At 40.6% G+C, this 17,115-nt stretch overlaps 2 protein-coding genes across 4 annotated transcripts in view; one reads left to right on the forward strand and one right to left on the reverse strand.

Moving 5' to 3' along the window:
* si:ch211-102c2.4 (uncharacterized protein LOC568178 homolog) overlaps positions 1-1,357 on the forward strand; it is a 9,605-nt gene extending 8,248 nt beyond the window's left edge. For both annotated transcript variants that reach the window (XM_067601383.1, XM_067601392.1), the window contains exons 3-5: positions 225-305; positions 532-554; positions 648-1,357. In XM_067601383.1, the coding sequence (XP_067457484.1) occupies positions 225-305; positions 532-554; positions 648-740 (197 nt within the window). In that variant the 3' untranslated portion in view covers positions 741-1,357. The remainder of the gene's footprint in view (positions 1-224; positions 306-531; positions 555-647) is intronic.
* rabl6b (RAB, member RAS oncogene family-like 6b) lies at positions 917-17,115 on the reverse strand. Of its 2 annotated transcripts, XM_067601297.1 has the most exons (17): positions 16,956-17,115; positions 14,807-15,206; positions 14,570-14,704; positions 14,206-14,253; positions 13,983-14,012; positions 13,554-13,606; positions 13,285-13,373; positions 12,342-12,482; positions 10,830-10,935; positions 10,542-10,645; positions 8,930-9,315; positions 7,902-8,049; positions 6,903-7,106; positions 4,767-5,028; positions 4,470-4,656; positions 3,795-3,853; positions 917-3,712 (listed from the first exon to the last, which is right to left on the reverse strand). In XM_067601297.1, the coding sequence occupies exons 2-17, from the start codon at positions 14,934-14,936 to the stop codon at positions 3,521-3,523; spliced, it is 2,274 nt and encodes a 757-aa protein (XP_067457398.1). In that variant the 5' UTR covers positions 14,937-15,206; positions 16,956-17,115; the 3' UTR covers positions 917-3,520. The 2 variants fall into 2 exon arrangements, with proteins under 2 accessions (XP_067457398.1, XP_067457406.1); XM_067601305.1 differs by lacking the exon at positions 13,983-14,012.

A 17,115-nucleotide genomic window follows, 5' to 3' on the forward strand; every position in this document is an offset into this window, starting at 1 on the left:
AACTTTCTCATAAGTGACGGTTGTTAATAATAATAATACATGACTGGATAAGTGTTTGTTACGTCTAAAGTTTATTACATGAACGATGGGATAACGGTCAGAGATCATCAGGCAAACCTGCAAACTGTAGATGTTTAATTATTGAAACATAAATGTTATAATAAAACTCATCAGGCCTTGCACCATCAATACTCACATTACCTTTCTTTGTCATGCCTCTGCAGACTCTGGTCTTCATCTCATTCGCTGGATTCTGCTGCCTCTGTTGCCCATGGTGACCGTTTTCACCTACATTTACTCCAGAGGTAAGCTGTTCAGCTAACGCCACCAACAAAGACAGACAAAAAGCAGCAAATGTTTCTCTTCTTAGTTTGATTAGATTGTGGATGATAGAATTATATATTAAAAAATGGAAATAAAAGGTTTTCTAGTGTTGAACTGACATGATTCATCTACAATATAATGCAGATTATGGTAAATATGATCAATTAGCATAACAAGGAAGTTAAGTCTCAATGTTTTCTTCTCCAGCAACAACAAAACACATGCGTAAGGTAATAAACTGCTTACTTTTTCATGCTTTAATTTTTTTTTTTTTAAGTTGCTTGACAGTAAGGGTTGTAACATCTTTTTCTTCTTCTCTTTAGAAGACAGAGGAGCCTCACGATGACGTTACTCTGCGCAGACGTCTGGCTGAGCCGCAGTACGAGAACACAGCAGCTCTGAATGAGCTGGAATGATGAAGATGATGAAGGGAAATTTAAAAGGCTGTCTCACACTCCATCACATTAGATCATGTTTAAAAGTCCTGATGCTTTGCTGTTGAGAGAAATAGTTTTGCACACTTGTGCCAAAGTCATGGCGTTCATTGAATTGTTTTGAGGGTGAAAAAAAAAAAAGACCATATAAATACCACTTATGAAGAAATAAGTTTGCATTTATTGGACAAACCAAACATAGGCAAACTCACACATAGTGTAAAGATGGAATATGTCATGGGGTGAAAAATAAATGAAGGGATTCATTCCAAAATGTCATACCATTTGGGGAAAAAATACCTGAAAGACAATATTTTCAAAGTGCATATCCGTCCTCAGTAATGTTATGAATTTTATAATAATCCCCCGTTTGGATTTTTCCTGTCTGTCATCATTTTATAGGAATTCAGTGACTTTTCCCCCCCCAGATGGTGTATATATATATCATTTTGGAATAAAGCTCTTCAAATATATATATTTATTTATATACTTTATACATTCTTTTCTTGCTGTACATTTAAGTCTCATGCTTCGCTTGAAACTGTGCTTTCAGCATTTATCCTCAATCACATGACAAAAGACCAAAAAAAAAAAAAGAAGAGCATACAGTATTCAGGATCAATGCTGCATAGTTTCAACTTTGGAATATTAAACATCATTTCTTTGTAAACCAACTGAGTATAACTTTATGTGTATGGAAGATGGAAACTGTACGAAATCTGTAGTTCTAAAAATACACATTATTTATCCGAAACCTTTTGGTGATGCAATCTATGGAAGATGCTGCACGTCATATCTGTCTTATCATGAGCATTGGGCAAAAAGAGACGAGACATGAAAGGTTTAACCACAAACATCGTCTTAAAAGCAGCGGAAAGTAAACTGTCGGAGGATGTTTTTACAGGAAAAATAAAAAGTTTAGAATTGTGAACAACTTTAACCCACAAAAAAAGCTGCATGATGTGTTTGTTGAGGGCAGTTTTCAGCACAAATCACACAAAGCAAAATAGAAACAATAAATAACAAGGATAAAACAATGAAAAAAAACCTCGGAAGTGTTGCACTTACAGACACATAATTCCATAATACTCCTTAAAAATGACGTGTTTTGCTGTCTGAGTGAAAATCAAACAAAAACTAAAAAGACAAACAAACGTACTGATTCACTGCAATCTTATAGCAGGCTTTATAAAGATGATATGGGTTCTGTTTCACCAATAAACGGCTGGGGCAGCGTTCTGAACCCCAACCGAGCTACCTACCAGTTTACAGTAAGAACACTTCAAATGGTTCATGAGGATAGCGGCACATCATTCCCTTGTAGTAACCTCTATTAAGGCATTTGCAGAAAACATGAAGAGAATTTGAATGTAGCCTCTCAGGTGAAGCAGAGAAAGGAGGGCCAGTAAGAAAGACATTTAATCATTAAGTTGTCCTAACAGGGAAATGATTTACTGATGAATTGATCCCTTGAGCCAAAGCGGCTTTAAGGGCTAACAAAAGACTACGTCCACACTAAGCTGGCTCATTTTTGTCCACATTAGTGTTTTTTTTACACTGTAAACAAGAGTCCACGCAATATTTTTGCAGTGTTGACTCACAATTGGAAACAGGAAATGAACAACAGTTAAAGTCTGATGTTTTGTCGCTCTGTAATTACATCATTACAGCCACTAGAGGGCACAGTCACCTGAACGTAAATATATACGTTGTTTTCTTGTGAGGACGGTCTCGCTTGTGGGTGATAGTCAAATAGTTACAGGTTCACTTGAATGGAAGCGAAAGCGCGCTCTTCTGATATGTTAGTCTTCATCGTTGTCTTCACACGGTACACAAAATAGAAAATAGTAGACAAATATCAGTAAGGAAGCCCCACGTCTGTCAGGTCAGATCAAATATTGTGTTTTTCTCTTCGTCCTTTTTCATTCAGCAAACAGCAGAAGTGATCCTCAGCCGGTTGAACTGCTCCTACTCTCTGTTTTAAAACATGCAGACTTATAATTGACTTCTTCTCATTTACATATTTTTCTATCTATGTTGAGAGATGACTGAACAAACAGGAAACAGGTGATTTGATTGTGGCAGCTTAGTGTGGACGGAGGACAAGAACATGTCATCAAATGTACTGTTACTTATTGTGGACGTAGTCAAGAGTCGTTTCCTTTGTTGGTGACGGGCAAAAATCTCTGAATTCTTCTTCAGTCTTCATAATTACAGACACAAGACTAAACCTGGAAAAAGATCTGCCATTAACTATTTAAGTAGGAAAGAAAGAAAAGAAGGAATACTATGGAGTCTCTAAGGAGTCAGTTGTCACTGAGCATGCTCTCAATTATTACACCAACCACACAAACATTCAGACGAAATGGTAACCCTATTTACAGCAGCTGGATCACTTGGAGAGTGTTATTAAATCAAAGAAAATATTAAGCTAACATTAGTACAAAGAGCCGTTCCCTCGCAGCTACACCGATCATCGAATTTGAAGTCACGTCTCACTACAGTACACGTTGGTCTCCTTGCCGTTTCTTATTGGTTGGAATGGAAGTGACAGCAGTAGTGCAGATGGGGGGAAATCAATCAGAAGGAACATACAGGAACCAGAGTCCTGGCTGATTTTACCTGGGTGTCGTCGGTAGCCTTGCGTATTGCGTATGGCTTGGAGATGCTGCTTTATGCAAGTCAAGGAACCAGGAGGTTTTTTTTAGGAACGCGTTAACGCTGCTGTTCTGCGGCTCATTTTCCTAAGAAAACGGGAGGCTTTATAGTTCTTCGTAATCACCGTCATCTCTTTTGACGGCTCCCGCTCCTCCGCCCAGAAAGTCCTCCAGCTCGTCCACTTCCGTTTTCTTGGTCCGGGATTTCTTTTTCTTTTTCTCTTTATCGTCCCCGGCCCCCGCCTCGTCTTTTTCCTTTTTCTTGTGTTTGTTTTTCTTCTTGCTCTTTTCGTCCTCCTGAAAAAAGGAAGAGTAGAGTTTATTACACTGATACTACGGACTGTTAGACAAGATTTAACATGTATCACTACAACTCCACCTCTTTGCTTTTCTTCTTCTTTTTCTTCTTTTCTTTGGAGGAGTGTTTGCTGTCTTTCTCTGAAAGAGGAGCAGATACATACAGTACAGCAGTCTGTCAATAACGGATCATTTTAACATATTAAACATCAGTTAAATCTTTTATGTAGTAAAAAAAAAAACAGTAGAAAAGCCTCTGCAGCAGCTTTTTCAACAGCTTCAAAGAACACTGACTCATTTGTTAGATCTCAAGTAAACACGCAATGTTCATGTACTGTTGTTGCTTTAAAAGTAGCTGAGTCAACGCATCAGCCCACAACTCCCTGAGTCATTTTGTTTTTTTTAGCCACATCATTATACACAGAATAATTGACAGTGACAGCATGACAGGCTGTAAACCTTTAGAGTCTTTGAATGACCTAAATACATAACTGTGAGAGACGATCTGCTGTTTAAACAGACGCGGACCAGCTTCTCTTCTGTCTCTAACGTCCACTGTGATCAACTCTCCAGCTGACAGCAGGTTTTATAACTGAACTAATACCCATATACACGTTTGACTTCTCTGACTGTGGAAATCTGCTGTTTTTACACCACAAATGATGAACAACAGATTTGAAGTCTTACAGGTAAAACATGAGACTCATGACTGAAGGGGAGACAAGATTCTGAAACTGACAGATGTTTCATGACTTGCCTTCCTGCTCCTCGCTGCTGTCTTTGGCTGCGGGAACCTCTTCTTGGAAGCCGAGGCCGAACAGGTCGGTATCGTCCTTGTGTTTGAAGGAGATCACAGTAGGCTTCAGCGGTTCTGTTACCTTGGCTGACTGCATGTCATCGTCAGAGAGGTCGGACAGAAGCTCATCCCTGATAGGAAACGTGTCCTGGGGAGAACAATGATCACAGAGGATATATTTTGATCTTTCCATAAAGGAAGATACAGACATGGCAGTGTGAGCTATGTGAACCTCAGAGTGAACCTGCTCTATTTTACCTTTGTTATTTTTGGTGTGTCTGATGCTTCAGACTCAAAGTCGGGGTCATCCATGACAAAGGAGAGCATCTGCTGGGCGACGGGGGCCTCGGGGTCGCTATCAGAGTCCTCGGCCTTGGGTGTGCTTCCCTTCTTCTTGCCTTGGTGTCGGGCCGGCTGCTCTGCTGCTGGAGTTAAGGTGAGGGAGATGGGCGTGGCGGTCTGGCCTCTGGACTCTGGAGCTTTAGATGCCACCTTTGGTTTTGTGATGTGGATCTCAGGCCTGGAACAGGATGATATGGAGAATTATCTTATTTGATTTTTATATTTATTTTACTTTTTACCCCACATAATCTTCACATTTACCCCAAATATCATTTTCTTATGCTTTCTTGTATGCTGCAGCAGTGGAAAACACTCAACTTTCCCTTTATCTGAAAATTTCAGAAACCACAGGAACCCTGCAACCGTCATGGTTACTGGTCTAGTCTACGGTGCATTATGTGGCAGATCTAAATGATACCCAGCTCAGGCCATGCACCAGGGATGAAGTTTAGATTGGGAGTCGACATTATCCGGGTGCAGAGACATGGAAAGCAAGAAATATGTCAGAAATGCCCTGAAATGGAACGTGTGAGTTTGTGGTTTTGTAAATGAGTAGTAGATGAGACTATTTGCCGTTTAAGAGGGTAAATACATGAGATGAGCAACATAACTAATAACAAAACAAGATGTCACAGCAAGTGAGCTTGCATCTGATTGGCCCACAGGGCCGCCCGTTGTCACACCTGCCTTCAGGCGTTATATCCTGGCAGTCAAGGATGCTCACATAGCCGACTATACTGTTGCTTTAAGTCACATTAGGATTATGTGAAATTGCTGTTTATAGATTTCAGTTCATCTTTCAACACCATAATTCCCCCCCGACTGGCTGCTAAACTGATAGACCTTTATATGTGACTGTCCTGGTGCAGTGCCCGTTCAACATGTACCTGTTCAGAACAGGCTGGTTGTTGCTACTTCAACAGCACGTCATATAAAAATATTTTCTCTGACTCGCTGTACAGCTCTGATCTGCAGCTGTGCTCATGATGTGCGATCCTGAAGCCCCGCCTCACCGCCACAGAGCTGAGCGACTCGCTGATCACTTGTTTATTCAAAGTTTATTAATATCAATATCGCACCAAATTTGACACTGCGCTTACTCGGGTCCTCAGCGATACACCTGCCGAGTGTGAAGTAGATCGGATAAACAGTTCTCAAGATATGCGAAGGACAAACATACAGACAGACAGACAGAGAGTCCTTGCTTTATAGGTAGATTATAGTTGATCTTTCGCTGTATGTGCATTTAACATTTTTGTTTATATGAAATTTTTATCTGAGAATTTTTTCATTTATGTCTCTTTTGTTTCTTATTTTTCATACTAGTCATTTAAGTCCATCACATTCAGTCATCCTTTTTGTAGTCAAATATAATGTTTTGGTTTTTAGCTGGCTAGAGGGGCGTGTCAGTGTCTGTGTTTGATTGACAGCAGCTGGCGGTGTTACACTGTAGGGAACAGAGCTTGAGCTGTAGTTACATGTCATGGTCAGACAGTGTGTTGTTAGCAGTGGTATTGAAGAGTAAGGCTGCATTCAGACCAAATCATAACGTTTTATTGATCTGATTGTTCAGCCTTCTCTCTACCACCGCTCCCTCTCTTCATCACTCTCTAGCTCGCTTGACCACAGCAGCTCTCTCTCTCTCTCTCTCTCTCTCTCTCTCACTCGCTGGTGCTCTCAGTTCTCTCTTTTTAAAAATGAGAACTTTACTTTGAACTTTATCAGATGAAGAGAGATGTCCTCCACTCTTCCTAGTAATGTCTTTGTCCTCCCTCCCTCCAAAAGTTGACTCTGGATCAACTTTCTTGCCGCAGGAAGCTTGGTTTCAGATTTTCTTCTCACAGGAGACACAGGTCAAGTGTATATAGAAGATAGTATATAACATATTGCTAGTTGCTAGTAATCTCCTGGGTGAGCTTGGTTAAATTTCTTATGTAATCCCTGCTAAACGGGGACATCGATCCTCAATATCACAACATATATTTGCATAAGATCCTATGAACGACTGAATTCTGGAGGTTTGATGCCGTGTTGTTCTGAGAAAAGACTCACGCTTTCAGATCAGGTTCACTGTCCAGGTCCTGGTCCTGCATGATGGTGTGGGCTGCTGGTACTGCCTCCTCCTCGTCACTGGTCAGAGTGATATCTTTACTGGGGGGCAGCGTCTTGGGCTGGGGAAGGTTGGGCTCGGTGTCGTCTGGGTCGAGCTCATCCTGGAAACCGGATACCATGGGGTTTCCTCTGCCTTCACCGTCGCTGGGGCGGAAAAAGAAGAAAACTGTCCTTTAACTTATATTCCATTTCTGACAATAGAGCCCCCTGAATCTCACACACTGGTCCTTTAATGCATTTTTGAATAAAATTGATTTATAACACTGTTTAGGTATCAGGTATAAGGTATAAGACTAACATACAGCATGTTTTAATATGTGTTAAATAAGACGTACTTTATTGATTATCCACATACAAACACAGGCCGGCTTCATTTATGGTTGATTGAAAGTCTGTTGTTGTTGTTGTCTAAGAACAAATCTGTTCTGGTCACTGTCATTTTTGGTAGGTTTATTATGCACTGTTAGCGTGACATAAGCATGGTTTAAATGCCTCTCCTGGTGTTGGGGCAGTATTAGATGTTACTGTAACAAGCTAATATTCTGGGATCTACAAGAAGCTTGTGTTTATTTTATCATCTACGATAGATTTGTGAAAAAAATATATTCATTCATATCATTAAAGTGCCTTTTTTAAAGCCGACATTTGGACTCGTTATAGTAGGAAAGGCGTTACTAACAACATTAACGATGCTTTTCCTCCTCTGACAAAATGTGCGTTCTGTAAATAGACAGTAGATATAAAGGGCTTATTATTCGAAACACAACGGCTCTTATTTTCAGGTTATTACACACTAATTATTATATTTCATTTCTTCTGAGTCCGTCCTGCTAGATGCTGTTAAACCTTTAAGTTGCTTTTCCACATGAATTGCATCAACAGATACTAACCCTCCCAAAGATGAACAAACTATCTGAAAAGTCTTTATTTACAGCTCACCTGTCGCTGTCCACAGCCGGCGCTGGCTGAGGCAGCTTTGTCTTCGAGGGCAGGCTGTCCTCCAGGAAACTCTTGTCCAGTCTCTCATCTGGCACAAAGTCGTCAACGCTCTGCACCTTCGCAGGACACACCGGTGCAGGCGGCTCCTCTGAGGAAAACATGAAGTAGTATGAATGAAATAAACAAATCGATTTTTAATAAAATGTTAAAAAGCTCCGATCACAGCACCGCCATGCGTCGTCTTCACAAAAAAAAACTCAGACGAAACAGTGAAATCACATGACATTCCTCTAGCAGCCGCTCCTTTGATCATTGTAAAAGCTCTGCATTTCTCAACCGCTCAGTCTTGAATCTTGTGACTGCCTGCTATGGACTTCATATAAGTTTCAGTTATGGCTGAATAATCCATTTAAAAGGTGGTCTCCAACATACAGCCCACTATTCCCAGTCACACAAAGCTGCTTTTTAATGAATGAGTTTTAGTGCATGTTGTATCCTGGACGTAATGACTTAAAGAATGACTAGAAACAGATGCATCGTATTGTATTCAAATAATGAGGATAAAATATCTGCTGGTGTCAAGCTCATACATATTTTTTTTACATGGCTAACCACCAATACAGAAAAAAAAAATAGTATCACAACAGCAACATGTTGTAACATCCTTCCCACCCAATCAACATGCTAAAACACACTCCTCTACTTATTAAAAGCAGATTGTCTCGTTATATTTCAGACAAATGTTGTAAAAATATCACAAATCATTAATTCAGACGTAACAACATGAGAACTGTTTTACAGGATAATAAGATAATAATAATACATTTGATTACATTTACAGAAGCTACAGCTCAAAGTGATTTACATTAAAATGTTTAGAACAAGCTGGTTTCTAACTGTCATGTAAAGCAGAAACCTGGTTTCTATATTTGGAGTAGGAGATTAGACTATCCTAAACTGAAGTAGTCTGTAGAGGTCTAAATAATGACATGCAGACTGGTGAGGAGTAATGTGTGACAGAGACTCACCTGGTGCACAAGCAGGAGTGTCAGCAGCAGCAGATACACCAAACCAGCGGGATATGAATCCACGTTTCTGCGGGGCCGCTGCTCCAGGAGCGGCGGAGGACTGGAGGTGCTCGGGCGACTGGGCCGATGGCTTTGACTCTACAGTAGGTGAAGCTGCGACGCTGACTGTAGCCATGGGGGGTGGAGGGGAGGAAGCGGACACGGATGGTGATTGTGGGAGCACCTGGGAGGGGACGGGGGGCTGAGGGGTGCTCGGGCTGGAGCTGCCTGTGGAAGCCCCGCTAGGAGGGACGATGGGGGACTGGGAGCCCGAAGAGGGACTCTGACCGTTGGCTGGACCAGGGGAGCCGTAGCCCTTACTGCGAGACTCCAAGTTCTCCAGGAAACTGTGGAAATCAGAGCAGGACTAGTTAATACACTGCAGGACTAGTTAATACACTACAGGACTAGTTAATACACTGCAGGACTAGTTAATACACTGCAGGACTAGTTAATACACTGCAGGACTGGTTAATACACTGCAGGACTAGTTAATACACTGCAGAACTAGTTAATACACTACAGGACTAGTTAATACACTGCAGAACTAGTTAATACACTACAGGACTGGTTAATACACTGCAGGACTAGTTAATACACTGCAGGACTAGTTAATACACTGCAGAACTAGTTAATACACTACAGGACTAGTTAATACACTGCAGGACTGGTTAATACACTGCAGGACTAGTTAATACACTGCAGAACTAGTTAATACACTACAGGACTGGTTAATACACTGCAGGACTGGTTAATACACTGCAGGACTAGTTAATACACTGCAGAACTAGTTAATACACTGCAGAACTAGTTAATACACTGCAGGACTAGTTAATACACTACAGGACTAGTTAATACACTGCAGGACTAGTTAATACACTACAGGACTGGTTAATACACTGCAGGACTAGTTAATACACTGCAGGACTAGTTAATACACTGCAGAACTAGTTAATACACTACAGGACTAGTTAATACACTGCAGGACTGGTTAATACACTGCAGGACTAGTTAATACACTGCAGAACTAGTTAATACACTACAGGACTAGTTAATACACTGCAGGACTGGTTAATACACTGCAGGACTAGTTAATACACTGCAGAACTAGTTAATACACTACAGGACTAGTTAATACACTGCAGAACTAGTTAATACACTGCAGAACTAGTTAATACACTGCAGAACTAGTTAATACACTACAGGACTAGTTAATACACTGCAGGACTAGTTAATACACTACAGGACTAGTTAATACACTGCAGGACTAGTTAATACACTACAGGACTGGTTAATACACTGCAGGACTGGTTAATACACTGCAGGACTAGTTAATACACTGCAGGACTAGTTAATACACTGCAGGACTAGTTAATACACTGCAGGACTGGTTAATGCACTGCAGGACTGGTTAATAGACTGCAGGACTGGTTAATACACTGCAGGACTGGTTAATGCACTGCAGGACTGGTTAATGCACTGCAGGACTGGTTAATACACTGCAGGACTAGTTAATACACTGCAGGACTATCTGTGGTGTCGTATAACGGCAGAAAAACAAAGCAGACGCTACATCTCATAGTTCTGATCTTCAGTCTCCTGCTGCACACAGAGTTCCTCCAGGGTGGCGTCCATGTCCAGCTGGTTGGTCTCCAGCTGCCTCAGGAGGGTCTCTCTCTGCACACACACACACACACACACACACACACATATATATATGAATGACTGGGCAGGAGCTGAGATTAAGCCTTCATATTCACGCAGCTTTACATTAAGAATCTTAAGTAGCAATAACAACAGAGGAATGAATCCTTGATAAATAAAACCATTATGATGCTAGCGATGAGGAGTGAAAGATAACCTGTAGCTGCAGGAAGGGGATGTTGAAAAACCTGTGTAAATATTTCAAGCCGAAGCCGTTCTTCATAGAGGACTCAGCGTAGTGGATGTAAGATGATCCCATCGGTCTGAAAAACACAAGTAGATTCATAAATCAAAAGCAGTATATTTATATGTTCAATATATCAACATTAGGATTGTAAACATGTTAAAGCTGCATTCATTATTTTTTATCTGACAATCACTTGTAATGAGCAAACTGTCATTTTACACACTCAGCAGACACAGAGTGAAGTCGTGCTTGAAGTTGTGTTTGAAGTCCAGTACTCACTTTCCTTTTAGCTGTTTGGTCTCCATCAACTCCTGAGAGGAATATCTGGCTCTTTAACTGCTAAATGCTCAATCAATAGTATGATGTAACCATCCATTTCCCTCTTTTTAACCTATCTGCAGCCAACTGAATCTGGTCTGATCAACTGTAACTGAAGCAATCAGCAATGCATTTTGTTCTTCTGACACTTATTCAAATCATTGTGACTTTGTTCAGCAGCAGCCAGTGATCCCTCTCTATCAGAAAGTTTGAAGTTAAAATGTTCATTGCTTCGTCTTTAGGTCTTCTCTACTTTTTTTAATATCATTAATTCATCCAGTTCCAAGTTTTATCAGTGAGATTAAATCAGTTTTCTCTCCTGTCGCTTTCAATGTTTTTTCTAATCTTTATTTCAAATTCTGCTACTTTTCATATGATGAAAAGGATATTATTTTCCTCCTCAGTAGTGCCTGAAGTCCTTCCTGTAATTTTAAAGGACTAACATCACCACTGTCATCAGATTACAGCAGGTTTCATCAGAGCAGGTGTCTGCCGAGGCTGTAAATGAGGAGAAAGACTCTGCAGAGGTGACCTGAACTAATAATAATTTTCTGTGGCTTTGCCGCTATAAGCAGCAGCAGCAGTCATTAGATCTATTGTTGATATTGAAAACAGATGAGTACAGCTGTAACATTTCATTTGGAAAACACCAACATGACTCATGCAGTTGCACAATTTCTCACCCAGAACTGAGATTAAATCTTCTCTCAACTCTCAGCCGTGCATGTCGCTGCACTGTTTAAGGCTTTTACAGTTACTGGTGTCAGGTATCTACATTATTATATCAATTTGCTAAACCAAGGAAACTTATTATTAATTTGAAGAGATAAATTAAACTATCTGCAAACACGAATGATTAATTTGCTGGAAAAAAACTCTATCAGAAAGAGAAAAGCGATTCATTTGACTGAGTGAACTAGTGAGGAGACTTCAATGAGGGTCACACAGTCAGAAGTCGGGTTGGATAAATGTATTTCCTGTTTCTCACAGCCTGACTCATTTCCTTCTCGTTTTTTGTTGTTTCTCCAAAACCTTTTTCTTTGAACTTGTTGCTTCATCACATGGTATAAACGCAGCACTGTCATTCTCTGATGTAGCTTAAGAGGAGAAGAAGGAGAGCTCGGTTGAATTTGTCGTGTATGAAACTCGAGCGCTGATCTCTACCTGTTGAGTCCAGCGATCAGGTCTCTTATGTCATCGGGCAGGATGACGCGGTGCTCGCCCATGTCCCTGTGGTTTCCCAACACACACACCGGCACATGAGTGGGTACTTTGGGCAGTTCCCTCAGGATGTAGTTAAATGTCCTGCAGTTAGAAAGATTACGACACGACTCTTCATCACAACACAGCACTTCATCAGATTAGAAGAATGAATGAGTGGAGGTTCAGTTTAGTGGAGGATGTAAAGAATTCTCCATATTAGTTTGCTAAAACTTACTTAAAGATGGCAAAGGTTCATACTTACTGTATAAATATTACCAGGTACAAATATTAATCAAATGTGCATCAAGCGTGCTGCTGCAGGCACTGATCACCAGGTTAACATATTTCAATGTTAGCATGAAAAATTATGCAAGTGCTAATATTTTGTTAAATCTGCACTAGGCTGACGGATCATCGATGAGAGCAGTGAGAATGAACGAAAAACAGTAAAGTTGTGGTTCATAAAACCAAAACAATGAGCAGAAAGAGGCTCAAAGACTCTGTGAGCTGCACATTACACATAATCATTTAACGGCTTTTATTATTTACTACCATTCTAATGTACGTCTGACAGATTGGCATAAAAACATGAATGAATCTGAAACCAAACTGTTAATATAAGTAAAGTGCAGAAAGCGTTTAAATACCTATCGCTGCATCATGTCCCTTGTGGTGAGACATGCTATCATTTGTGATCATTTCCTGAATTTATTCCCTCAGATATGCTGCTTAAAATAGCAACGCTAGAATGTCTTTAGAGGATTTTGCCTTTGAAGCTGAACAAAATCCACCAGTGGAAGCTCTCAGCTTCACTGACACGCAGACTGACTGAAACCTAATCTTTCCATGTATTAGAGTTCACTGATCAGACTGTTGGATAACAACACAGACAGACGACTCTTACCACTGCTTGGTAATGTCAAACATCATGATGACTCCATTGCAATTCTTGTAAACATCCAGGAACTCTGCATCCAGGGCCACCTCATCTGACTGCAACACATATATTCATATTAAACATGATAATGGAGAGAAACAGAATATTTGAGAACTTTTTTTTTAAAAATGATTTACAGCCGAGAAGATCTCTTTGGCCAATTCTAGCACTGACCCACAAGACTGAGCTTTTTTTTTTTTTTTCCTCTAAACACATGACAATCATGTGACTATCACCTCTTGGGGCTCATTCTCCAGTTTCAAATTGTCTCCACGCTTTTTGCCTTTGCCTGAAAGAGCAAGAAATCAGAAGTGTTACGTTTAGCTGAAAGGCAACATCATCATCGTCTACAACTCAAGTTTGTTGCTTTACATTTGTCCATGATGAGTAAAGCAAGCACAGCAGCACAGCCACTTTTCTTATGGAAAAGCATCTTGCAGCCTAATTCCAACACACATGATCCTTTTAACAAACGCTGCTGCGTTAAGTTACGTCTCACACAGTGCAGGCGCTCAGGCTCCATCTATACACAGCAAGAAAAACATCAGCCAAACTCTGAAACGTAGCCACGCAGCAAACCTGGGGATAGCCAAACCTTGAGAATATTGACATTCAGATAAGAGTGGAACGGGGCAGGGCAAACTACACACTATAGTAGTGCTCACCTACACCTTCAGGAAGAGGATATTTTTGGCCTGAGATGAGTGTGAGAGAGGTGCAGAAAAGAGAACATCAACACTGAGGACAGAAAAACAAGCAACCATGCGTCTATTTGATGTCATGAAACACTGTCGACTGCAGTAGACAGAAAAAGTTATAACTTGGCATGGCAACGTCAGCCACAGTAGAAAGTCTGCTTATTTAACTGGCATGTGTGTCAACACTCACCTTTGTCTACTACGTCCCACACCTCCACTTTGACCACATCATCAGTAGCTGAGAGAAACAGAACAGGTGATTATCATGATTCAAATGTACAGTTGTTAAGTTACTGTAATATATGTAGATGCAGTAACTAAATGATCATTTTATAAACACTACAACAAAAGTTTGCTGGAACAACTAACACAGATACAGGATATCTACTCTAAGAAGGACAGCTGAGGCTAAATCTAAGCAGTCTGATTTTTACCTTGATATGGAGCCACTGAAATTAATTGTCGAGGCAAAAACAGCGAATGTCAAATATTTATATGAGCAAAATAAGTAAGAAAATCAAAGATAAAATAAGCCGTGATGCTCAGAGACTTACTTTTGTAATTCCAATGGATACTTGTGGCTTGGATCTCCTGAGTGGGTATGTACTCCTCCACAAACTTCTTGCCCTGCAGTCGGTGCCATAAAGTACTCTTTCCAGTGTTTCTATCTCCCCGGATGACTATTTTCACTTGAGTGGGGAAAAGAAGCAGATTAAAAAGCTTAGCTAAGAAGCTAAATTTGATATTTATACAGGAGACATATTTGACACCTGATTGGCTGGATGACTTACTATTATACTGGACCCCTTTGGCGAAGCGTCTCTGCAAACTTTGGTTCATGGACTGCAGGCCAGCCGGGATGTTCTTTGGACCGAGCTGCCCCGGCTCAGATCCCACCAGCTTCTTCAGCGCTGAAAACATCTTGCCGAGGCTTCGCTAGCTTGTACGCTAATACTCGGTAGTACGGTGGAACTCCCCCCCCCCGACGATTCGTCGCACAACTACTGAAGGAAAATGTAACGGTGTATCCTAACGGCTGAGGAAGTTAAGGGTCCATACTAAGAAAAGAAATATGATGTCAAATGACTAAATGTTGAGTCTGAATTGAATGAAGCTGCTCTTAAATCTGACCAGATGTTCTTGCTCGCCAGTCAGAGGTGGAGGGAACTACCATGTTGTTTTGAGCATCATCTGTGAAAAAACAAAACAAAACAAAAATAAACAGAGGAATAAAGAGGAGGAATGCAGGTGTTGTGAATTAGCAGGTTGGCAGGTTTTACAAAAACATATACCCGCAATAATGTACTAAAAGGATGCAGCCAAACACACCCACACACAACACATTCTGCTTATTTTGGGTCAACAAATATCTAGAAACACAGACTATTGTTTCTCTAAGATGAAAATCACACCATTAAGACTAAACATCTGGTTTTCAGATTTTGCCTGGTGATCTTTATGTACAGAACCCTCAACGACTGTCGAGACCATCTGGATGAGAAAATATTGCATCTGCTGCCTGTTAAAGGAGCAGTCTGAAGGGTTTAGTGACATCTAGCAGTGAGGTTGCAGATCACAACTAACTGAACACACCTCCCCCCCCCCCTTCCACGCGTGTAGGAGACAATACGGTGGCTGCGAAACTCACGGAAAATGCAAAAAAAGGCCCTCTCTAGAGTCAGTGTTTGGTTTGTCCATTCTGGGCTACTGTAGAAACATGGCGGTGCAACATGGCGGGCTGTGCGGATGAGGAACCACTCCTTATGTAGATATAAAGCACAACAATTCTAATTTTCATGGGATTATACACTAATGAAAATATACTTATAAATATTATATTCCATTTCTGCCAACCTGTTTTCCAAACCTATTGGAAGACAGTAGCAAGAAATGACGTGTGTATCCTCAATTTCTACGATGTGAAACAAGGTTTAAGTGTTATTATCACTTATGTTTCATTGTGTAATTTTATATTTCCATACAAAATTAAGTGTTTTTATTCTTTTATGTGTCAAAGACATATGTAGGTTCTGGCTACTGGACGGGAAATATGGTCACAACATCTAAAAAAGGTAAAAAATAATCTTTTTTTGACAGGCAGCGGACAAAATAGTTTTTCATCCAGGTGGTTAGAATAGTCTTTGATGATTCTGGAAATACTCAGAACAACAGTAAGTGTTGTAACCCAACCTTCTGGGTGTTTCAAAGATTGCTGGTTATTTCTTTCTTAGCTCTCTGACTTTAATGGCAACACATGTGAGACACACACTGGAGCTGGGTTTGAGGATGTGGTCAGGTGACATTTTGTGCAGAAGGTCCATTAGGAACTTATTAGTAAGTAGCTCATGGATTTATATGTGACATATTAGAGCCATATTAGTGACAGATGAATGTACGGCTTACAGCTGTGTATCACAGCATGTCTCCGTTTACTCATAATAGGTTGTCACAGTGTCCCAGGAGGTATTTCATTATTCACTATCAAGATCAGCTTCGGGATTTGACTCCAGTTGACATCATCAGCACAGTGTGTCTTTGTTCAGCTTGAGGAGAGACTAAATAGCTCTAATTCAAAGCTGAAACGCCACACTGCAACTATAACACAGTGAATGGATTCTAATTGGGGTGAATTTTCCCTTTAATGTTACCCAGCTAGCATTAGCTTCCCAGGCTGGTAGCTCGGTTAACAGAAGGTTTGACCGATTTTTTGAGGCAATTATGTTTGAAAATATTAAAGCCAAATACTCTAAAGGGTATGTCAAGGTCACCCGAGGCTTCAAACAGTTTGTTACCTACACTGACTAAAAGGTAACGTTATCCTTTGGCTCTGTCTTAGCTCAGACAACATTAGCTTAGCTTTTCCTCCTCCACGCTCGTTGACGTTAAACGGCAGCTACACTGGATGATTTCTTCTATGTCGTATCAACTACAAATACTCACGGTTATTTAATAAGATAAGAAACTGCAGTCCCGACATCTTTTTTTCAAAACATCTGTCAGTCCTCCATCCCGACAGAAATACAACAGCAGCGACATTCCTCTGCAAAGACAGCAGCAACAGCGACCGAGCGTCAAGCGCCACACGACACTGCACCACTTC

The sequence above is a fragment of the Thunnus thynnus genome, chromosome 2 (genome assembly GCF_963924715.1).
Source record: "Thunnus thynnus chromosome 2, fThuThy2.1, whole genome shotgun sequence".
NCBI lineage: Eukaryota > Metazoa > Chordata > Actinopteri > Scombriformes > Scombridae > Thunnus > Thunnus thynnus.

What these genes read in the sequence shown, in the direction of transcription:
- rabl6b (XM_067601297.1), bottom strand. Translation starts at nt 14,936, where the DNA reads ATGTTTTCAGCGCTGAAGAAGCTGGTGGGATCTGAGCCGGGGCAGCTC. An exon ending in AGTGAACCTGATCTGAAAGC is followed by an intron (nt 5,029 to 6,902) that starts GTGAGTCTTTTC and finishes ATCCTGTTCCAG; the next exon opens with GCCTGAGATCCACATCACAA. An exon ending in ACACACCAAAAATAACAAAG is followed by an intron (nt 4,657 to 4,766) that starts GTAAAATAGAGC and finishes TGTTCTCCCCAG; the next exon opens with GACACGTTTCCTATCAGGGA.